This window comes from Haemaphysalis longicornis, unplaced genomic scaffold (genome assembly GCF_048455015.1).
Source record: "Haemaphysalis longicornis isolate Haplotype H1 unplaced genomic scaffold, Haemaphysalis longicornis Haplotype H1 scaffold_6, whole genome shotgun sequence".
Classification (NCBI taxonomy): Eukaryota; Metazoa; Arthropoda; class Arachnida; order Ixodida; family Ixodidae; genus Haemaphysalis; species Haemaphysalis longicornis.
Genome location: NW_027526407.1, coordinates 137,301,918 through 137,326,645, shown reverse-complemented (window position 1 = coordinate 137,326,645; position 24,728 = coordinate 137,301,918). Strand labels below are relative to the sequence as shown.

The 24,728-nt window shown below is 44.1% G+C and overlaps 1 protein-coding gene across 1 annotated transcript; it reads right to left on the bottom strand.

Moving 5' to 3' along the window:
- Positions 1-66: 66 nt before the first annotated feature.
- On the bottom strand, positions 67-16,005 carry LOC144141146 (iripin-2-like). Its single transcript, XM_077672691.1, has 3 exons — positions 15,849-16,005; positions 11,854-12,752; positions 67-2,861 (listed from the first exon to the last, which is right to left on the bottom strand). Exons 2-3 carry the CDS (start codon positions 12,738-12,740, stop codon positions 2,552-2,554), a joined length of 1,197 nt encoding a protein of 398 aa, XP_077528817.1. The 5' UTR covers positions 12,741-12,752; positions 15,849-16,005; the 3' UTR covers positions 67-2,551.
- Between the last annotated feature and the right edge of the window lie 8,723 nt (positions 16,006-24,728).

The window sequence follows — 24,728 nt, the reverse complement described above, 5'->3', positions numbered from 1 at the left end:
AAAACCTGGCGATCTAAATCTACCACACAGTATCTGCCTTACCTTCTATGTATTAATAAGATAAGATAAGATAAGATAACCTTTATTTTTCCAGAAGAAACTTGAAGGTCGTCCCATCTAAAAGCTGCTAAAACAGCTTGACAGTGGCCCGGAAACCCTCACTTGGCAGGGTTCCTTAAAAGAAAAAGAAATCACTCATAACGAAAGCAATTGAAAGAGTACATCCTTCGTACGTAGTTCACGATAAGCTGAATTCGAAAAGTTATACAAGAAATATGGTTTCAAAATTCGCAATTCGTACAAATTAACACAAAAAGACAGTTCTATACACAGGAAGACACGAAACAACAGCAATAGGACATAAATACAAAACGCCAGCAATGATTGTAACAGTGATGGAAACTACAAGTTTACGAAGTATTGCCGCAACTGTTGGCGGGAAAAGCAATGTGTATGACTATGTTCATTTAGAATGGTGGGAATGTTGAAGTGCAGAGCCTGATATTTATAATTAGTGCAGACCCGCGGCACTACCCATTGTTCTGTGCTGCGCGTGCGTGAATCGGCATCCCTTGCTGTAAGGGATGAGAGTGATCATAAAACGCTTTTTAGTGCGTTTGATGCAGAAACAAATGCACTTAAAATACGAAACCTGTACAAGTGGTTTACTTTGATAATGTTGTATTTTGGGAAAGCATTTTGTGTTGATGCCAAATACGGAATACTGGCGATATTTCGAATCATTCTGTTTTGCAACCTGAGAATTTTTATTTCATTTGTTTTAGTTGTCGTAGCCCACACAAGACTACAATAGTTAACATGCGATGCAAATAATGCATTGTAAATTTGCAGTTTGACCTGTGCAGGAAGGAAATCCCGGCATCGCGATAGTAGTCCGGTGGCTGAGGACAGTTTATTAAAAAGGTTAACTATGTGTGTGTCCCACCCTAGGTGTGCGGAATAATGAAACGGCATTCTAATTTGAAATTATCCATTGCAGTATTGGAAAAGTCCGCAGTGTTATCTTTATTTATGTTGTGCCTTGCAATAGTAATTCAAGTTCACCAAATGACCCGCCTTCTCCTGCTGTTCCCCAGGTTGCTGTTTTCGTGCAGTATTGGTGATCAGGAGTAAAAACTGCCAAGACACGGGTAGATTTATTATTAATCGCAAATTAGCTGTGCCGCACTTTCTTCACTACAGGGACCGGACAGCTAAACGGGTGGCGCCACCACTCGGAGCTCCCCTCGTTACTGGAATAAGTCGGCGCCTTTCATTGTTTTTGTCGTGTTTGCTTTGGTGCTTTCAATGTTTAAATGTTGTTGTCAGCGGATATAAGCAGTGAAAGGAAGTCTAAACAGATGTGTTTGGTTCTTAGATGCACTAACGGCTACGTAAACTCGTCGGGTGTCTCTAAGGTTTGGGTATCGGCTACATTGTCATGAGCGCATTTTGCAGCGCTCTACGCCTGGCTCCACCCGATCTAAGCAGGAATAAAAATATGATTATTAGTATTCATTTCTACCACTTTAAATACTTTTCACTGGTTTCAATGACTACGGTTTTCTCGCCAGCCTTAACGGTGGGATAACTCGATACGTGCGCTTTGAAGATAAGGCACTTACGTAAGACTTCGATTATCGTGTGGCCGTGGAAAAATCGCGGCCGTTTACGCTTTCTGTCTGAAATAATGAGCTCTGTACCTGCGATTTTCATGAGTGAAAGCATGGGAACCTGAGAGCTGAAGTGGAACGTGCCTTTGTAGGTGTCATTTAGTCAAGGCCAATGTAATACAATTACGCAACAGCCCGAGCTGCAACCCCCCTTCCCACGCCAGCCCATATCGCACGCGCTCACGGCCCACGGCGAGAAACAACTTTAGCCCAAACTAATGTGTTAAATCGGCTAGTCAGACTATCTGACTATTGGATAACTTGATTCTCTGAGCTCTTTGTTCCAGCCTCAGCGCCCCGTAGGCGTCGTCTTAGGGGCATATTCTCATTTTCCGAAACAAGTAAATGCGATTAAGGGCGCCGAGTTTGTCAGCTCTTCCGGGGATTGGTCAGTGGCCTTGCACATATAGGCAAACAATACCGTGTACCGAGATTTTGACGCACGGGCGACATTACCGAGACTTGATGGAAATTGTTTTTGATCCCTTTACTCTGGCACTGCTCATCCCTGAGTCGTAGCTTCGGCAAATACAATCAGGTAAAAGCGGCAACACTGTTTCCGTACGTCCCAACCAGTTACAGGAGCAGACAAAATAATTGAACCTACCTAACGTTGCGACAAAAAGGTAGCTAAACATTAGCGCTAAAATTGATTTTTAACAGCGATCATAAAAGTATTTTAAATATTTGTTTTGCGAGCGTTTTGTTATTTTGAAAATCGGAGTTTTTCCAGGTATTGCTCCTCGTGTTTCTTGAGATTAACTGCAAATCCTTTAGTTTCTAACAAAAATTCGCACTGGAAATTGAACAAAACACTTTTTATTCACGAATGTTCTTCCTTCCATTATAGTGCACAGCGTCATTGAGAGTTATTTTACCTAAAGCTTGTTAACCTGTCCAGCGAAGAAAATTTCCTTTGTAGTTCGGTTCCTAATGAAGAAGAGGAACGGATGGTCTACTTTCACTACGGGGATTCTGGTGCTTGTACGGATGCCAACAACGACAGCAGTGGCAGCGGCGGCTTCTGTTCCCTCTTCATCGACCTTGACGACAGCCCGCTGTACTACGTCGGACACGACCAGCTGTCGATTACCAGTCATCCCCGAAAGGTCCGCATTTCCAAACATTTGACGCAGACCTAGGTATGTCAAGTTGTCCTTGAGGTCGTTTTTCTTGTCCAGCTCAAACCTGCGCGAAAAGATTCAATACAAACTATATGTTTCTTGTTACATCCAACAATCAACCTCGACGTCACATTAAAAAAGTGATGGGAAGCATTTGTTGCACTTGGTTTTCTTAGTCCAGATTTGAAAAGATCGTGCTCAGCAAATTTTGTTCATGTCACTCACAGGTTATATCACATTTACATATTTTTACCCCTGGAAAAGGTCACTATATGGCAAGTTGTGGTGGAAAACTTTAGTAAGTGGAGTCTTCAGCTCTCAGAGGGTGGTTCCCTCCGTCGAGCACCTAATTTGCTGCGGCATTCGGTATTGCCCGGTAGATCAGTTTGCGCTGGTAATTCAGGGCTGCGCGCGAAAGATCGGGTTCACGTCTCCAGGTAGTGGGGTTGCGTTAGAGAGACAGAGCCTGGTGTTTGGGGTATTCTTGGGGTATAAGAAGTGACAAAGCTTTGTCTTTCCTCCACAGGATGTCTATCGGCCTAGATACGTGGTAGGATAGAAGGTGTTCTATAGTGAGACGCTAGAGAAAGCGTTTAAAGCTGGCGCTACAGACAGGCTTCTTCGCGGTTGATTTTCGCGTGAAGTTAAGAAATTGTCCAGTCTTCAATGTTCTATTAATCTGTGTAAGTGTTTGGGTTCCTTTATTTTTTGTCGCAGTTGTGTCGGGCTTCCACTGCTTTTCGGAGGATGGGGTCTCGGGGAATCGCATAAATGACGGTCATTGCGATAGAGAGACGCAAGCCCAGATGTTCACATCAGGCGGACTGGGGGAATGTGTTGGCTTGGGTGCAGGATGTTATTGGTGGTCAGGGGAATACACCCTGGTGCCTTATTTCGCCATGTTCATTGCGAGTAAGCCAGAATCTTTTTTGGGTTGCCCCATGGGCAAGTGCTTACAACGAAGGTTATTGTACACTCTTTCGTTATCCTGCGCACAGTTGGGGCTTTGCAACCATAGGCTGCCCACTCGCCAGTGACCATGATGTCGAGCAATTGGTCGCTTTTTTGTCGGTATGTTACGACTATGAGCAGCACCTAATTTTGTGGTGTGCAGGCTCGTCCCCCTGCACTTCCATACGGTTGGGTGGCGTTCGGTGCTCCTTGTAACGAGTCTTGCATGTTTTTTCTTAACCCCTGGTTGCCGCGGTGGTAATATCATCTGCGTACAGCGCGTGCTGATTTCCAGTATGGCATAGAGGAGAGAGGGAACACGGCTCAGTGCTATGTGACTGAATATCGGGAAAGAAGCGGATCCCTTGTGTGCCAGATATTGTTGCTGGGAGATCTTCGCCAAACTCTCATATGTAGTTGTATGTTCGTCGGCCGCAATAGGTTGCTACTAGGTTTTATGGCATGCTATTGTGAGCTACATTTTAGAAATCGCCCTAGAGATCTAAGCTGAGTATAGCTTTCATTCGTGTGGTGTTATTCGGTCAATAATTTCCAACGATCAAATAACTTATGAAGGCATATTTAAATGTTTCGTTGTTATATTTACGTCCGATATTTTCATTGCCTCCTCGTCTCAAACACGAAATATGCTGCTGGTAATAATCGATTGTCCTACACGATGAATTCGCTTCTCTTTTTGTCTTTGTAGAACATGAACATCTTTTGATAGTAGTTCCAAGGTTCGGAATTGTTCCCTCTACGAGGACGCGGGTTCGATTCCTGGCCGCGGCGGCCGCTTTTCTGATGAAGGCGAAAAGTAAACACGCCAGTGTGTTCGAGATTTCGGCGCGCGTTAAGGATCCCCAAGTGGTAAAAATTAACCCGGAGCCCTCCACTTCGGCGCGCCCCATCGCCTGCGTTGCGTCGGCGCGTTAAACTCTACAATGAATTGTTCCCTCGAATTGTTAGAGGCTTTCTCCAATAAGACTATGTTGTGGTGTTCAGTTGTTCTGATTCATGCAATACATGAGTGCTTGTTTGTAATTATACGACTGAACTTATGGAACATTCATCGCGACATTCGATTTAAACTGTTTCATAGATATTTGTTCGCATTTATTATTTATCTACTACCAAAGCAGCCTGTTCATCAGAAAGCAAGGGGAGGGCGCAAATCTATTTATATTTCTCTGAATCTTTGCCATTTCGAGCAAACTTTCGAACGTAAACAATGGCATTGTGATTCAAACGCTTAGCCACTGACATTGGTACGAGTACTTCTTTCTAACAGATCCTGCTGGCGCCGAAATTCGCAAAAAGGATTTGAAACGAGCCGTTATAAATGCTCGATAACTTTTCCGACAAGCAGCTAATACAAATTGCGGAAAATTCTCACTGGACATGAGTATTTTCAGGCCGTTAAAGTAGGTTTTTCTAGGCCCCTCTCGGAGGTTTTGGAAACACCCAGAACATATGTCATTACTCCGTCAGTGACCCCATGCGCCAAGGAGAAGTTCAAAAGCAGTAAGCTTCAGGATTTAACGACCTGCACAGCGTCTCAAATAGACAATTCTTGCGAAGGCAGCCATGCGGAGATTTTAGATTTAATAAGCCTGGTGCCAGTATTCGCAAAAGTACTGCAAACTTGCGGGGCACAGTTTAAGTCTCCTGCTATTGGCCTGGTGCCAGTATTCGCAAAAGTACTGCAAACTTGCGGGGCACAGTTTAAGTCTCCTGCTATTGGCGCTTCTCTGTAAAAAGTGTTTGAAAACCCCATTCTGAGTATTCGTTCTTGCGCTAAACGTATAACAAATTTTGGAGCCTTGTATTTTACAATCAATAAGTTTTTGTCTGTGTCGTAGTTTTTGTTATCACTAAGCGTAGGCAGAACAGGAGACCATGTAATGTTGTTTCCGTTGCATGAAAATCCTTAGATTTTGTCATTCCGCTTGATTGCCTTATGTACGAAAAGAAATTCCTAGATTACAGAAAAGGTTCGCATTGAAAATCATCTTCCTTACATAATTCACCACAAATAGATGCCGTGTAGCGCGTTGTTTTGGTAGGATATAAAAAAAGGGAGCGTAACGCAGTTATTAAGTTTAATATCGAATTCTACAAAAACAGAATAAATAGAATTGCTTGCGCGGCCCACCACTGGTAAGGCCCGCGCTGCGATTGTTTTGTCGTCACTAGTAGGATCACGGTTAATATGTTGCTGCATAGTTGGCTTGCAGCACGTGACACTTCGCTTTGGAAGCGCGTTGTAAAAGTATTTTCGTGTTAGATACCGTCGTTTGAAGGTAATTCTCAGTGCGTCACCTGCAGTTTGACCTCATAGAGACTTTATAACCGTATCAGCTGATGTAAATTCTCCGCAAACAACTTGAGCGTGGTGTTGTATAACATATGCGACCGAAGCGTAAGCTGCGGCTTGTTTCCCCGACCAACAATGTAGACTACGACGATCGCTAAGCGAAGTTTCTAGATTCCCCTTGATTGTAAGAAACGTATAAAGCAGGAAATCATGAAGTGTCTAGTGGGGCAGTGCACGAACCGCAATTTCTAGGCCAGATTTCCACCCCACTCGAAAGAGACACGGCCCAGTCCGGGCCCGGGCCCGAAAAATCTATAAAAATTGAGCCCGAGCCCGGCCCATGCCGAACGAATTTTTTAAATTCTGAGCCCGCGCCCGGCCTGAGTCCGACAAACTTCTAAATTATGAGCTCGAGTCAGGCCCGAGCCCGCCAAAGTGTTGTTAAATATAATCGCTAGTCCGACAGGATATTAACATGAACTTGAAGACGTTTGCTGTTAACCTAAAAAGCGCAAGCACAAGCGAATACAATTATTTTAGATTAAAATTTCCTTTAAACTTAAACCGAACTTTGTACAACTTATCCTCGCTTAGAAGCTGTATTTTCTGTAGTCGTTTAACTTCATTTGCCAGTCTTCGAAATCATGGCACACCCGACGATACTTTAAACTATTCCAAGTAAGTGGATTTTTTACTATTGCAATTCTTCAACAGATATTGCTGCTTTCATTCTTTCAATCCTTGCTGGAATTTCATCAGACGATGCGTCCGGTTTCACCATTCGATTTTTCTCTTTTCCCTTTAGTTACGTTGGCAGCATGATTTTTTCTGCGCTTCTGTTCTTTTTGTCTTTAGTCATCGCTCTAAAAAATTCTTGCGGAAAAAAATCATTGGCTCTGCTTAGAAAATCGGTACTACGATCTCTGCACATACTGCAAAATCCTGGTCACATTTGTTCTGCTTTTTTTTAGTTCGAAAAGGAGAGAGAAAATAGAATCATGTTGTAGTCTGTGCCTGGAGTGCCATCGTTTTCTGGCCTGCTCTCTCCCACTAAGTTGGTGGAATCAAGACGTTTCTTTTATTGATGCAAAGGATTTCTTAGTGCAGTCGTCTCTTTATCATATCTTTTAATGCCACGGCAGTGAATTAGCACTTCCTTTTTTGTTTTCGCTTTACCTGAAATATCAACAAGAAAACTTTCCTTGGCCAAAGATTTAGAATTTTCGGCACAGGATAGCCGGGCCTCAGGAACTGCCCGGGCCGGATCGGACCGGCACGGCCCGACAAAATTTTTGTTCAAGCCCGAGCCCGGCGCGGGCCCGAGAAAATACGTGCTACCCGGCCCGAGCCCGGGCCGCGGGCCGGGTTGGGCTTGGGCTTTTCGGCTGGCCTGGGCCCGTGCACTGCACTAGCGCCTAGTGCTCGCAGAAACGCTCCGGACACACACCCGCCGTGCCTGCCCGCACGGCCGACTGAGTGGCTCGAACCGCGCAGGTCACGGCACCAACAACTTGACGCCGCTTTTTAAAATGATGCAAGTCTTGAAAAAGAAGTTCCAGTTTGGGGAAAGTGAACGTTAGTGTGGTGAAAAATTGTGCTAGGTAGTCTCATGAGCTGTGGTTTTCAAAGCGATGCTGAAATATCTGCCGCGATTTAGCCGACCGGCCGTAGAGGTCGGTCCCGGCACCACCGGCCCGTACACGCGCGGTGTAGCTAGTGGCCGAAGGGTGGCAAGAATCTGTCGAGGCCGTGGCAAGCATACAGTGTTCCACATACGAGAAGGGGCGTGACAGTTTGGTTAAAAGTTACGTTAGGCACTCTCATTTGTAACTGTAACGATAGCTGCGATGAAATATCTACAGCGACGCTAGGCCTAAAGTTACCAACATTCGATTACGTGCGTCCGAAGCCGGCGGCGATCAGTTAAAGGAGACCCTTTCGTCGCGCGCGCGCGTGTTGCGTTTGTGTTCCGCTAACTTCTTCAGGGCCCCAACGCTCGGTTCTCCTATTCTAAAACTCCCAATTACCCCAAATAATTCACGACGTGTTTCGCATCGTACAGAGCCCCGCCCTTTGTGAGCAGTCTCTAGTTGCGAAATTGATGCATCAGAAAGGCAGGCTCACTGTGACCAGACAAACACCCACATTGCAATTATAAATTACCACGCCGAGGTCCAAATGAAAACTAAATATAGCCATGTCCAAACCCGCTCGAAGGCGTTCAAAACTCGCGTTCATACCATTCATACATTGCGGACAAGTGGTCGCGAAAAGTAAACATATCACCCGTCAGAGTGCAGGCTATGGAGTGATCGTCAATTAAAATCCGGCATAACTAGAAAAACATTGTAGGGGAAATAAGCACAGATTAAGCTAGACTTCAGATCATAGCAGGACTTTTAAGCAAGGGCGGCCAAGCAATTCGATCACCGTTATCACGTAGTCATTAATTTAATAGGCAATGCAAGCAGTACGAGCGGTGAGATCACACTTGACCGACCCGTTTTCGTTTCTGTTACAAGGTGTTTCCTTGCACGCAGAGTCTCGTACATGTCACCTCCACGGTGTTTCATGATGAATTTACAGCGTACTTGTCTCGGCATCAGTTGCATCGTCCTTTGCGTTAACTTGCTGCGTACGAGCTGTGGGTCACGTTGGTAGCAACTACCTAAACGCGCCGGTGTCGCCGGGAGAACGCGAGTCGCTGATTGCTGGCCCAGAGTATTCGGTCGGCAGACCACATTTTTGGGTAATTTGCACCAAGTCCACAAGGAAGGGAGAGAGGGTGACCACACACACAAAAAAAAACACGCGGTCACATACGCAAAGGAAATGTGTTGTAGCAGACGACAACGCGCCCCGGCGTCCAACAAGTGATGTCATTCGTAGGTTGCGCCACGGTATGTCGTCGAAGCCAATATAAATTCCTGGGCCTTCATTTTGCTCATACAGTACATTCTTCCAAGCACGCTAATATCCTGTATAAGAAAGCCCTTAAGACAACTGGATACCTGCTGCGGGCTGTGCGACTTGTTCTAAAAATTAAAGCTTCTTTTTTTCTAACCCTTGCTTCATCTGTTACTTAAAGGTGGTGCTGCCACCGGGAATCCAAAGAATGCCTTCATATTGCAAAAACTGTCAACACTGAACAAGAAAATTTGCTTCATGTGCAGAGAAATTACCACGAACGTTCTCATTCTTACACTTTATCACTGTTGTTCAAAACCCTTATCGGCTCCCCGTTTCTTGTAACCCCACCTTCTCTTCAGATTTGATGCCAACGCGTCTAAATATTACACTGCTTCACAAAAAAACTGATTTGTATTAAAAGTTGTTTTCTATGATATCAAGATTGACACTTACATCCGGGTGATACCTACATACTCTTCATATGAGTATTTCAGTCTGCAATGTAAAATTTACAGTTTGTTGTACGTCTCTTTATTTTATTTTGCCTTGTTAAACTTTTTTTGTTTATATTGTAGGTGTGTTTTATAGTAGAATGTATTATTCCTAGTTTCACCGTCGGTATGTCCACTCCAGTGATACCGTTGTACATATTACCCAGCAAATAAAAAACTAGCTATTGCACTTCGTTATTATAATACCCGAGCCAGAAATATCAAAAAGAGCCGAATGCATATTGAAGTAGAAAAGATTGGGACAAGCTGTTATGTCAATATTTCCAGGTGGGCCGTGTACTTCAGAAATCAAGAAAGGCCACCCTAGTGCAAATAAAAAAAAATATTTTCTGCGCTAAACAATTTCTATAGTTTGTTTCATGGAGATCATTTCTTAGAAGCAGGGAAGCTATATCTTGTATAAGGGGTTTCCAGTGCTTTTTGGAGGGATCGGTCTTCCCCACCTAGCGGTCTTCCCTGCGCCGCAGAATCGCTCTTCGAACAAAAATTGCTGCGCGGGACAAGATTGCCGACAAGCAACCAGTTGAAGAGGCGGGTATTCAACACGTGTCATTGGTGGAAACAGCGCATTGAAATAGTCTTTACGCCACTTGGGAGGGCCACGGACATGCGCTTATATTTTAAAAACAATAGTCCTTTTTGGCCTACTTGGACGTGGTAATTTTGTCGTCTGTATGTCTGCCACCCAGTCTGACCCGCAATTTTGTCGCCGGGCCTAGGGATAACACAGTTTTTGAAGGATACGCTTATATACGCAATGCCATTTCTAAACATTTCAATCTGGTAGCAATGCTCATACGTTTCGACATTGTGGAGCAAAAACAACAGCAAAAGAAGTCGTATTCGAGGAAAACGTCATTGCATATTTGATATTTTCTGTGTTCATTTACGATAAATACCTTGATTCGTGAGTTCTGCGATAGCAAATGCAATACTATGGCAGTGTAGAAAAAAACGCCCACCGCACCACCGGGGAACTGATAGAGATGTAGGTTTTCTTGAAATGTTGAAGTGCGTGAAAAAACAAATTTACTTGCGTCTCATTTTCTTAAAAAATTTAAAAAATGAAAAAAGATGATTCCCCACCCAACTATGAAAAATTCATCTAAGGCGAAAATTTGACATTTATGGCGAAACACTTAGATATGTCGTCAAGGTTGAAAAGTGACCGTAATTGCTTGAGGTTACGCGAATGACATTAAATTACGGCCGCTGTAATCATAGAATAGGTAAATAAAATATACATAGGAATTTATTTTGGTTCAAACGCAACTTGCACCCCGGTCACCAGCAGCCGCAGTCAAGCGTGGTGCCTACAGCAGTAACCCTGTTGAGTGACAGGACGAAACAAGAATTTTCCGGATGGGTTCCACATGAGAGGTGAATGTGACGGTACCGGAAACAAATGCAGAAGTGAAGGTTTTTGTAATCAGCGTATTTTGCCTTCACATCACTGAAGAATTTTAAGTGTCCGATAAATGTTTCTCACAGCAGTGAAAACAATATAATTGTTACATGCTGCATTACAGAATTCCCATCAGAGCTTCCACTCTCAAACTCTCGGCAGAATTATACGTCAAGGCATTGTTTTCAGAAAGCATTTCGTTCCCTGCAGTTTGGTCCAATCACAAATTTCAACAGTGAAGTTTTGTTTGTGTTTTAGTGTTAGCCTGGTTGAAAAAAAAGGAACGAAAGAAACCTGTTTTGTTTTTTCAACCGCTCATACCTTCGGGCACTAGTGGAACCCTCTGGCAGTCGCCCCGGATGCGCACGTCCGTGTGTTTTCCAGGGCGATTGCCGGGTGGCGCTACCGATGTGGCCAGAAGTATCTTCAATGGTGCGCCCTGTGGTTTGTTTTTCCTTTCTCGGTGATATTACGCAGCATGAAAATGTGCTCACTGGTGCAATAGTTCATACATTGTGAGCGGAGTTAGCATAGCTCTAGAAAGGATGGCCCCAGATAACACGATTTTCACTCTTCAGCAACCATGGAAGTTGTCTTAAAGTGTCAAGTCTAGATGCAAACACTGGTCAAGAAAACGCAAGCCATAGATACGATGAGTTGTGTAGCACCGCCGGACGAAGACTGTCGTCGTTTGGCGACATGCACCAAAGCTCGGAGATACGCTGACAATATTGTTACGGTGGCCTAGTGCTAATCGACAAACAATTTTACGTGCTACGTTTTCGTCATGCTTCTGCCATCACCTTTTCTACAGAGGTCCGTTCTATTATCGTATACACATCCAGGGAGATGTTTTTTGTTGGAATCGAAGCGATTACGTCGTTGCACGTTAGAGGCACAATAAAGTAAAATGTAAAAATAGAATTGATACTAATAACGACAACCAGTTTGAAATACTTACTTGGGAAGGTACAAGTCGATAGTTCCGTTCCTAAACGATGAAGTTGCCAAATCCAGCTTGGAAACGGTAAGAGCTTGCTTGAGAGCTTCCACGCCGGTTCTCTGAGAGGGCAGCAGAATGATCATGCTGTAGTTACCTCCACGGTACAGCAACTCTACCACGTTCGCCTGAAGACTCCGGTCGAATGCATAGTTCGTCTTCAGTTTCTGGAACATCATATCCACCTCAGCGCTCTGAATGCCTCCGTTGTAGAAAGGCTTTTTGTGGGTGACGTTTTTCACAAACTGGCTTGCCCACAGGCCCTTGTAAACGATGGCGTTTACCAGAACTAGCCTCGTGTCGGTACCGAGGGGCTGCTCGAACAGCTTCGGAATTTTGTCATGCGTCGCCTGCTTCACCCATGCGTTGATGGCGCCCACCGCTTGCGCACCTTGGTGGACAAAGTCCACGTTGAAAACGTGAGCATTAAAGCTTTGGTTCAGTTGAGCGTAGTACGTGTCGAGAATTTGAAAATCTTGTTGTACAGCCGCACTGTTTGCCACTTCGAGGCCAACCCTGGCCGCATCAGCTTGGAGGCGGTTGTTTTGGTGGGTGAACGCCTCCTTGATATCAGCCTCATTGAGGCCGGCTTGTGTGTAGCCAAGAACTTGGGACATCTCCTGATGAGTAGTGCCACGTGCGCCAGCAAGGGTCATGCCGAGAGCGGTGGAAAGACTGTATGGTGAGAAGAAGACGTTCTCGGTTTGACTGCTTGGCAGCGCCTTCAGGAGGCGTAGAGCGAAGTCGTTGTTCGCTGATACCAGCTTCTGTTCCTTCTCGGAGAGGCCGAAGGAGGGTTTGCAACACCCCAGTGCTATTACGGTGGCTAATGCTAAAAGTTGCTTCATGATGGCGTGGCACTGCACAGAAAAGTAGAAAGGGTTACTGTAGCAGTGTATTGGGGAATAAAACGTACGTGGAGTGGAACAGAAAGTGGAATTTGGTACGCGGCCCCGTCAAAAACGGAAGTCATGCCTGAACCACTTGGAGCATGATATAACTGCTTATGGGCGGCAAATTAAGGCATTGAACGGATGGATAATATGTTGCATTTTTTGTGGGGCTTTCATTCACACATAAATATATTATGTATTAGTAACTACACACGCTCCGCTGATTGACGGCATCCGACAGGTAAATCTTCTATTGTGGGAGCTCATTGCCTAATTCGTAACCTATGTAGGCACACTGAAAGTGGAATCTGTTTTTTATTCGTTTTATACTGACGCGTACACTACAATAGGGCCTTTCGATGAGTTAGAACGTGTGCAGTTCTTTAGGCAAGCGTTCTAACAATATCGAACTTGCGCATACAATTAGCTACATCGAAATCTTCCTACCAGTTCACCGATAATGTTTTATCACCACCTTGAAAAACATCCTAGAAATTTGGTTCGTCTCTACACAGTCGGCAATGAGTTCATTAAAAATTGAGGTGAAAGTGCAAGATACTGTTTCTAATCCTCTGACCGTACATTCGAAGTCTTTCGAAACTCCAATACTTGTGTTCAGTTATGCACAAAATACACTGCTACAAAAATACAAAACTAAAATGCAGGACACGAGATTGTGTACGAGATTGTGCGTACGAGATTTAGGCGCACGTTAAAGATCCCTAGGTGGCCAAAATTAATCCGAAGCCCTCCCCTACGGCGCGCCTCATCGCCTGCGTTTCGTCGGTGCGTTAAACCCCACAGTCAAACGATACTCATGCGCTCCTCACGACGTACGGAATGCTAAAGCGTCTGTGTGCGATTTTCAAATACATAAGTGAGATTGGTTCCCATCACCGCATTCCCCTCACCTCCTCATCCTAGGCGTCGACAATTTATGTGGGCTACCATGTTTAACTGGTTCTATTGGGTAGGCGTGTACAGTCACCACGACGCGCATCCAGCTGAATGTTTTCCAAATACTCTGGCGTAGGAGGTACCACGATGTTTTTATTATCACTAACCAAGTCGTGCCTGCAGTGGCGTCTTCTCCTAATACCCTGGAATGGCCCGCGCCAACTGGCTCCGTATTGTCTTCACATTATCAATGACATAAATTGTTGGTGGGTTCAGCCAATCCGATGATGATGATGATGATGGTGATGATGATGACGACGAAGACGATGAGAACATTGGCGAATATTTTGGCGGAATCATTTTTCCTTTGCGTCGTCTTTTTCCTCTTTCTGCGATTGACAGGCTCGGCCAATCGCCCTGGTTATTACAATGTGACCACGTTCTTTCCTCCTTGTTATTATAAACTGTGAATTTTAGAGATATGCTTTGTATAATACATAGGAAATGTAGTAATCACTTTGCTTTGTGCTATTTCTCTGTTACGATTGTGCTACTATGCTTAACTTTTTGAACAGACGTGTTATTATGTACCCTGTATATCGGGTGGCTGAGGCCTCTGTCAGGCCACGTTTGCCTTTCGTCTCAGCCTCCCCTTGGTTTCGCCAAGAAAATAAAAATCAAATACTAAAAAAAAGTGTAAATGTGCTTTCCTATTTGTTAATGTATCATTCGCGAACTCTTCTTGCTCCTCTGCTTACATTTCTTTAGGACATGTTTCGATGTTCAGTCAACATCAAGTTCACTAGGTCAATGGTATCAGCCATACATGCTCGCAATTAGCGTAAATGTGCTTTGCTGAATTCTGCGGTGGAATTTCTAATTTTTTTTCAGTAGGTGCCGGGAGTTTATTTCGCTCAACTTTTTAAAACGAAAACCAGAATGCGATAACGTGATCCACATTTATTCAACTACAGTTACGAATCGGTTGGGAGAGCGAAGAATCGCAATAGTGCGCCCTAGACTCTAGTCTCAGGCGTAAATTTACGCAGTTTTGTTCTCAACTTTGTTATGATACTTTTTCCCGTAACATTTTTATGGGGCACCTCTCCCCGTTCTAATCTATGCGTATTTTTGCCTCAATACTCTCGGGTGTCAGAGATTTTGCCTTTTTAAATTGAACTGTATCTTAAAATAAAAGGCACCAGGGTTTTAAACGATAAAAAAATACGGCCTAGTTACGCCTACCATCGCTTCCCGCCGCTCCTTACCGTGCTGCATAGGTTGGCACACCTTGGTAGCTGTCGGACTAGAAATGCGATCGCATAAATCATTCTAAAAGCAATCAAATCCACGAATGCGTACCCTCGCGGAGCTCTTATATTATAAGAGAATCTGCAAAAACACCGCAAAATTTAAATCTCTTCTAGTCCAGCAAAATGTAGAGGGGACCACTGGCGCCTGCCTAAATTTTTTTTCCCGCAGTAGCACAATGACAGGAAACCTGTCTAAATGTTTTCTTCATTTATATTCTTGTTAAAATCCAAAGCATTTCTAGCCAATATATGTCCCACTTGCAGCTATGCTTTCATTGCTGCTCTTAACAGGGGTCTTGTATTTGTTTTAAAATGTTTCCCAGGCGACAAATTTTCCGTTGAAAAATATATTTTGTTATATTCAATTTTCTGCAAAAGCTACACAGTTTTCTATATTAACCAATGGATTAAAATCAGACAAAATATTCGAGTTGTACGCTGCACTCAGTTACAGAGAAAACGGAAAATACATCGCTCTGAACAGCACGTTTAGAGCAAAAGCGGCTCTGGAGATATAAATCTATGAAGACGTACCCATGCGGTTTTGTAATATTTTAGAACGACCTTAGCCTAACTTTATTGTCATCAGTCTGCAATGCACACCGTGTTCCTTCTACACTTCCTTAGTTTAACATAACTAGAGCCAATATAACCGTATAGTGTCTAGCACTTCTAGAATTTTAAGAACGCACCAATTTATTGTACTGCAATGCGGCAGTAAATTCGTATCTCATGTTTTTCTCTATTCGGTAGTGAGCTAAATGTCTCATTTCTGCTTACAACTGGGGCTGAAATGAACTTGAAATGTGCGTGGTAAAATCGTCTAAATTACTGCCGAGGGCTTTACTCTTACCTGGTTTGTGTCCGTCCAACCAGATCTGTAAGTATTCCCGAGGATGAAACTGGATTGAGATGTCCCCAGAAAAGCCGGTTGCGAAGGCGAAGAACGACTGGATGCCTTGATGCTTTGCACCCTCACTATCCAAGTGCGTCTAGCTTATATCTTGCGGAGCCAAGCAATCTATCTGGAAGAGCTTTATCGCGTCAAGCTCTCGCTTCGGAAGTAAGAGAGACGCCTCGAAAGCAGGGCGATGAACGACTCGTCTCGTTTTAGAAAAACAGTCCCTGGTCAGGTTTCAAACGTCTGGAAGAACCTACACGTGGCATAGAAGCCAAGGACGACAGCGGCGGATTGCTAAACGTCATAGAGGCTGCATCAAATTTCTCTCTTGAAGCTTTTGTCGGCAGCACTGATGACCTAAAAAAGATTCGTGACCCTCGATGGAGTATTCTGCTTGATAATGTTTCATGCAACGGAGGTTATATATAGAGCAATCGAATATCTTATACCCTTTTCGGATTTCACTTCAAAAGACGACGTGAGGTTTATGCATTTTGGCCCTAGGTGTCTCCTCGCCCACTACAAACAGAGCATGCTGACTTTGCTCAAAAGAAAGCCAGCTGGTTGGGGCTGATAAGCAACTCTTTGAATATAGGACGCCTAGAATGGTTATTGTATTTTTGCATTCAGGGAATTGTTTTATAATATTGATCCTCCGAGCGATTTTCTCCGTTTTACACCACTAAATGCGATACCACTTAATAATCTGCTGCCTGTGTGCTTTGCGGGATTTAACAGGATATAATGTAGCGTTTACTATTTTGTTTTTAGTCCAGGGCAACGGCTTTAGTGTAGTTATGTTCGGTATGTTTAAAGAAATATGCAAGCCATTTAGGAATGTCTAAAACACTACCGTAAAAACCCGCGTATAGAAAAATCAGAAAAAATCAGACAGAAAAATCAGAAAAAAGTTTGCATCCGCATATAATGCGAGGTAAAGAGCACAGAAAACATTTATTTGCACTGCAGTTACCGTTCAGTCATTTTCAGTTTTCGCTGGCACTGTATCCCGAAGTCCGTTCAGTCATCGTCAGGTTCGCGTCCGCTGTCTCCTGAAGTCGCCTTGTCGGAAATGTTTCTGTGCCCCTCAGCGCCATCAAGGGCGTTCGAGATGCCGCATTTCCTAAAAGAGCGACTGGCGAGCTCCTCTGAGATGCTGGCCCACGCATTCGCGATCCAGCCGCAAAGCACCGCTGGATAAGCCCGCGTCAGCCATCCGTTAGCTGTCACTTACGGGTCTTCTGACCTCATCCAGTCTTGGTAGCAGGACCTGATGCAGTCTTTGAAAGGCTTGTTGATGCAAACGTCTAGCGGTTGCAGCTGCGCGAGGTTCGCGCAACAACTTTTTCATGGAATCGGCCAAGTGGCAACGAAAGGCGTCCAACACGAGCACTGACGGGAACCCCTAACAGTGATCCAGGCCGCCGACACCGCACAGACTTTATCCAGTCAAGCACCAGTTGCTTTCTCCACCCGCGAATGCTGCCTTCAATGATGCCGAACTGCCGTCCTGCGGCGCAATTTCTAATGGTCTCGGCACATAAAATAACTTTTCTTTTAATTGCAGCCGAAAACTGCCTTCGTGCACCCGCCATCGTGATAGACTTGCGCTGAACGTGCCGATCCTTCGCGCGGTCAAAACAATCAAAATGGCGCCGGCTGAGAGAAGCAGCAGCGAGCTAACGCCATCGCAAGATGGCGCACCCTCCGCTGAAACCAAAACCGAAAGTGTAAGTTTGCGGCTAAAAACTTCGGGATCCACATATAATACGAGGCACAAATTTTACATAGTAAAATTGGGAAAAAAACTTGTATTATACGCGGGTTTTTATGGTACATGCTAATGACTGCGTTCGCGTCGAAATATTTCAAAATATTTGGGAGCTCCCTAAAGTTATGGGAACAGCTGTTTTATGTATTTAAGAAGTCTTTATAGTACTTACGTTTTTGTCAATTTACGCCTTCATGTGCGTCAGAATGATTGCAGTTAGAGAATACGTAAAGCATGAAGCATTGTTTGTAAAGAAAAACCGCTTTGTTCTCCAGCTGATGAAACAAATAGTCCAAAATCAAACGATACGGCTTTTGGAGACTGGTCTCCCGCACAGTTATATACTTAGAAATCAACACATTGAACACCTATCGTCGTCACAACATCGCTGTCGTTTTGTCGTGAATGTCGAAATCTTCATTCCAAGTCTCGTTATTTCATACCCTTAGACATGAATTTCTCTTCCAGTTTTCTGTAGCAGTTCTATCGTTGCGATGGCGCTGTTTTTTCTTTCCATAAAGATTTGCTGAATTTGGTTATTTTATTTAGTAGCTGTGTTTTTGTTACATGTGGTCCGGCTTTCGGGTATTAATTTTATTTCCTCGGGGTTGGCCCTTAAAAGTCACGCATACAAAACCGGCGGACATAAATGTGCCACCAATAAATTCAGCTATAAACTTTCTCACCAACCTTGACCTTTAATGTAGGTATGCTATTTTCCCATCCGTTGGCCCCACTCCTTGCAACGCATTCTCGAGTTCTCGTTTGCTAGAAAGCAGTTTATCTGCAGGGCGCTCTCGAAAACACTTACCCTGGTATTCTGAAACCCTCCTCTACTCTGACCTCCAGTGGAGGAGATCCTTGAAATCGATTTCCCCATGCATAAGCATTGCGGAATCCTCCCCTCAGAAAAGTGGAGGGAGCAAATGGAGTGGAGGAGTGACTCGGAATACGCCCCTTAGTCTCAGTTTTGAAAGAAACCCCAGGGAGTACGTTTAGTCTCAGTGAGAGACTCATCCTCAAATCTAAAGAGTCTTAAGTATTTTCCCCGAAAAGGCACGCTAAAGCTGTATTAGGCATGCTTAATATCTCAAATCACAATTCTTTTAATATTAGAACATTTTCGACGTTTGTGCGACAATTTACCCTGCCTAGCTTTCCTTCCATGAGCAGTCCGGGATGATTACGCAGATTTGTTGCTTTCCCCAGCTGTGTATTAGGCAGTGGGCTCAGAATGAATGTTTTTTGTATTTCAGAAGTGTTATCAGGCGATTTATTACACTCCACACTATCTTTACTACTGTATCGGTGAGAATCAGCTGTTAAGTTAGACATATTCTTCTCTTTCACATTCAGGAGGGGTCGCTTAGGCGGTAACTAGTAGCTTTGTAAATAAATTTTTTCATCGGAGATGTAACTCATTGGCTGGTGCTTACTGAACTATTTGACGTATTCGCACGTCTGGATTGAAATTATGCGGGACATCTTCAACGTTACGTACACTGAACTCGTGCGAGGCCATCATATAATATTCTGGGAAGGTTTCAAGCACGATCCGCTTCATAATATTCAAAGCCTATTTAGGTCCAATGGAGGACGAAAGCCTCCCGTATAGACCTCCACCGGCATCTGTCGCGCGCTGCCCGAGTCTATTTTATGCCTACTGATTTTTTTATTTAGCCTCCCCATTGCGTTAATGGCCTTCCCCTTGTATTCTCCTCTGTAAGTGTCGATTCTGTTACCCTTGTGGTCATACTCTTGTCAGGTCTTTGTGGTACATGGCCAGCGCAAGTCAATATCTTTTTCTTAACTTGAACTATGATATATTCTATTCCAGTTTGCTCTCTAATCCAGGTTGTTTGTTTTCTGTCCCTAAGCGTTACTGGTAACATTATTTGCTGGATAGCACTGTTGGGCGACCGAAGTTTGCTTTCTAGCCGTTCATTTAGGCGCTAGCCAGATCACCACCGGCAGCATTAATTGGTTGAATTCATTTCGTTTTAGAGATAGAGGTAGCTTTAGAGGTTATATTCAGGGTATGGACATAATCTCTATGAACATAACTGGACATAACCTCTATGAACTGGACAAAGAGCTTAGGTCCAGTTCGTGCGAAAGGACTGTTACTCCTTCCCCAAACAGATACTTTTTAATACTTTTGCATGTTCTGACCTTGCTGGCTCCTACCACGGCATAATAATTTTTGCTCTCCAAATACCATTGTTCATGTTATTACTTTTAGCAGCTGCATTTTTTATAAATACATTGTATGTTTGCTGATAGTAAACTCTCCCTCACGCGCCTTTTTTACGTTTCTTCAGAGTTTCACTTGTTGCAGGCACAAACATCACTAATGGTTCTCGTGTTAGTCTTGACTGTTTACAAATTTCCTCTGCTTGCGTTTTTTTCAGACATGCATATTCCTGCCGCATTAGGCTTTAAGAGAGAATTTACCAGAATAATTGCGGCTTTTCCTCACGTCGCACCAACTACTGATTCAAGTGGTCGTCGTTGGCTTATCCGTCGGTATACGCACTACACTTTCTCTATCAGCTATAATGAAGTAAGATTGGTTCTGATGCCTAGTAAAAAACTATCGTGCTTTGTCCTACTAAGGAATATATATTTTGCTGCTTTCAGCAACTTTCGTCTCTTCTCTTTGTTCTGACAACCCGTTATGGTTATTGCTTTTTTTCTACTCAAGAACCTCAACTATATGCACAATACCTGCGTCTTCAATTTCTGCAAAGCCTTTGAGGGATTTATTCAAGAGTTGGGTCATTTAAAGTTTTTTCTCCATTCTTTTCATCGCAGAAAAGTGTGTTCATTGAAACGACGTTATTCCTGTCCAGGCAGTACATATCATCGTGCATCCTGACTAGCATTCGCAGGTTTCTGCCTGCATGTTTGCGTACCTGATTCTTTTTTCCACTTGCGTGAGTCCCTTTACCTAATAGCGCGTCTTCCTCTTCGTGGTTCCCGGGCGATTGATCGTTGTTTAGTGTGTTAAAGCAAAGTCCGAATGGTCTTAGTCACTACCAATTCTATCTTCAGAAAGAACTATCGGCAGGCTTACCAGCAACCTTCTTAATATTACTCGAGGTCGGTCCATAGGTTCGTTCTATCTTTACATATATAACTTCTTTAGCAGTGTCAGAACAGTTACTCCTGCTAGCCGTAGTGAATTTTTGCGAGATATCTACTAGTTTTTAAACACAACGCCGACACAAGACTAATACTTTTTCGGATGTATAAACGCTGCGCACTACTTAAAATCTTTAGCGGTCGGACATTTCAAACTCTCCAAATAGTAATATTTCTACTGAACACGTAAACAATCACTAGCCCAACTACGTTCCTTATCATCAACGAACTTTTAACATTAAATGTTGCTAGCTTTACGTTTTAGTTAAACCCTTGTTGTCACCGTAGATAATAGCGTCCGATGCTGTACTATTTACGTCCTTGTCGTTGTGGACACGTGCTTTACAGCTGTTGAGGACTAAGCTACTGCTCTGAGCTGTGTGCGAATTTGGGAAATTATCGCTGAAGCACTGGTCAAGACTTGTAAAATACCGTTGTGATGAGAGGTTGTGGGGAAAATGGGGGATTCGCCAAGACCCCTTTGGATGAGCGCTTTTAGTGGAACGATGTAATGGTGATCATTATGAAGGGAGCGGGCGAGGCGAGGCATGTTATTTTTCAACGTCCTCAGCGGCGAGGGAATTACCTAACAAGTTTACTTTGAATTACAGTTACTGGCGACAAACTGGTGAAGTCCACGAAAATCACGTCGGAGTAAACAGCGTTCTACCACTGCTGCGTTTACGATATCCGCCGTCACACCAAAGTGGAAAAAGGTAGTTGTGGGAAGTAAATTGTGTAGTCAGCGTCAAAGAAGTGTCACGCCCGTTACAGAGCCATCAGCATTAGGCATCTCGCCGCTTCCACCTTCAGCGATGGTACCGCCTATTCGTGACATGCCGTTTGGAATCCTTCTGACTTAGTGTATCGCCGTGGAACTTGTTCTGCAGAAAAAAAGTCCACGAAATGCCCCATTAATTTCATCGTTTGCTTCAGAACCTCCGCTTTCGGCAGCCGGAAGTAGGTTTGTCCATCACAGACATTGTTCTTGTTCATGTCCCCTTGAAACGCCTCATAGATATCTTTGTAAAAAAATGGACTTCTTCTGGCCTTCCCGTTCACTTCGCCCTCGTCGTTGAACTTGAGCTGTCATTTAATTGGTGTTTCGATTTTAACCTGATAATCCAGGTTATGTGCTACCGCTTGAGTGTAGAATCTGGCTCATTTCATGGAAAAACAGTCTTGCATTTATTTTTATTCGGTATGAATGTCTTACAAGCACATGAAGCGTTGGTTGCTTTGATCGTCTTGTCATAATTCGGTCAATTAGTCAACGGTGTTTTTTGGCCACGCGTGTTTCATTTCTATCACGATCATGTTTCTTCTGAGCAGTCAATGTACGCCGAATGGCGCGTGGTGTCTTCTGCGCGGAACCAAAATGACTGTTGTATTATGGAGAATTGTCTGACCAATTCATTCCTTGTCTACACTGGTGTTTACGCTGTTCGGCTACGAGATTTTATTTTCCTTTAGCAGTTTCCGTATTTTCTGTGTTATTCGCTTCGTTGTTTGGGCGCTCTGAGATCTTATCTACTTGGAGTTGTTCTTTGCTTGTATTGAGAGTTCGTTGATTACTTCTGACATCGGTTATCTTCCGTTTTAGTTTAATATTTTCCGATGTCATCGGGCCCTTAATGTCAAATTCGTCAAACATTAGTGATTTTGTGTTCACAATGTTCAAGGGGTTTTCTACATCTGTGTTAATCGGAGTCACGCAATCGTTCTGGCCAGTTAGAGTTTTTAAATCATCAGTCAACTGACGTACAAGTGGTTGCTCTACGAGGGGGTCTTTAACCCTGCCGGTAACATCGGTTAGTGCCTCCCGCACAATCAGCCGTCTTTCGAGTAACGCCTCATTGGTCCAGCCCGGTGTCATAGGCGCCGGTCGGTGTGGCGAATGGACTTACAGGGTGAACGTTCTGGCCATTGTCCAGGCAGTTACAGAACCTTGAATGCACATTTTATGTGTCCGCAAAGTAGCAGTGGTATTAGGCCCGGCTTACAATTTCTTCTTCTTATGCGGGCCTAAAGTTCTCCCAAAGGGATCGTTCTGCCGGCGGCTTAGTTCTCGTTCACCAATGGTGACAAAGCATTCAAAGGTAAGCCAACATCTGCTCCGCGTCGGTCTCCTCTGTTACTTTGTCTCGGTTTTCTTGCACCAAAAAATGTGAACGAAATGGCGAGCCGCTTCCCATTGGGCTTCTATTGGAACAATGTAATACTGATGATGACGAAGGTGAGCGTGCTTTTTTAAGCAAACATTTGTTGGCATGCGAGCTTTTCACCCATCGTGCATGTTTCTGTGTCTGTGATGTTTGCTACCACCCCGTCAGGCCACAATAGAAGCGTGGAAGTGAACTGCTGTTGATGGCGGGGGATTTTTTTTTTTTTCATGCGGAAGAAAAGCTACGCTGTTCTGTTCTCGGCAGCCTGTGCGAGTAAACACTACGTGTGACGTTGATGACATGGAAATTTGGATTACAGGCGAAACTATACGTACATGCTGAGCGTATAAGAAATGGTTTTAAACTACCAAATTCAGGAGAATTCAGCACTTACGCTCTTGGGCCTACATTTTCACGTACATCTCATTGAGGCCTAAATGAAGCTGCTATGCTCCGTTAGTTGCTGGACTTTTTAAGCGGGGGTTTATAAGTTTATGAACTCCACAAACAGTGAGGCACTGCTGTGGATGTTACCAGTCGCTTTCACATAGCGCGATTAAACAATGATAGGAACAAAAACGGCGCACCCCACATGTAAGATTTTTCCTCACCCACAGACATAAGTAAAAGGCCTCAATAGGAAAAGGCCTTGCTGTAAAGCGTACATTGATAGATTAAACGGTGGTCGCACCCCATCGAAGACTTTATTTGGAACTGTCGCCCACCAGACCAAAAGTCTTCTACCCTGGCTCTCCGGAAGTTCGCTCACATAACCCGCTGTAAAGGGTCCGGCGGGAGTAAATTCATTTCAATTTATTTTCCAGAAGGATTCTCTGGAGGGTCGCAAGGGCTTAACGCTGAATAAGGAGGGTAACATTTGAATTCAACAGCAAGGAGTTTCACATCTGAGGAAGTGTTCTTTAATTTGTGTCTTAAGACAGTTTACGGAAGGCTGAACCATAAATATTGTCAATACATTTAGTACATGACAAATAACTTGTGAGCGTTACTTCTAAATATTTGAAATGAGAAGATTGCTGTACGGGTAAGCCATCTCGTGTGTAAATATATTGTCACGAAGGCACAGACGACGCAGTTGTCTTCGAGGAAACCACGTTTATTGGAGCGAACTCGTGCTCCCCTAACAACTCAAAGAATACAGAGGCGGCGAAGCAGCAGTCAACGAAGTGACGTACGCATGCGAGCTACGACGAGTCGAATAACCCGGCTTCTGCTCTGCAGGCTTTTCATCTTTCGGTGCGCGTGGTTCTCGAACCGTCGATTCACATCTAGAACATTGTAGATCCAAGAAGATTATTCTGGGCTGTTCACGTTAGATCGGTATGCTCTCCCCCTATCAGAACAGATAACGGATGCGGCACAGAAAAAAGAGTGGAACAGGCGCTTCCCTTGGCACAAAGATAACACAGACCGGCGCAGCCGGGCGGTAAAAACAAAACACAAATAAACACAATGCGTGGTTCGCGGCATTACCCCCCCCTCTAAGAGTGCATCGACCCGATGCTAACATAAGCGACAGTCCGAACAAATAAAAATAAAATTTCGTCATCGTCCTTGGAAAGGTTTTAAGCGAACCACGTAGACGACTTCGGGCCGCATGTGTCGTCGTGATGTGCCGGAGTCACCATCGAGGATCACTTCGTAGGTAAGTTGACCAACAGGTCGTAGAATTTTGTAGGGTCCGAAAAAGCAGCAGTCAACAAAGTGGCGTACGCATGCGAGCTACGGCGA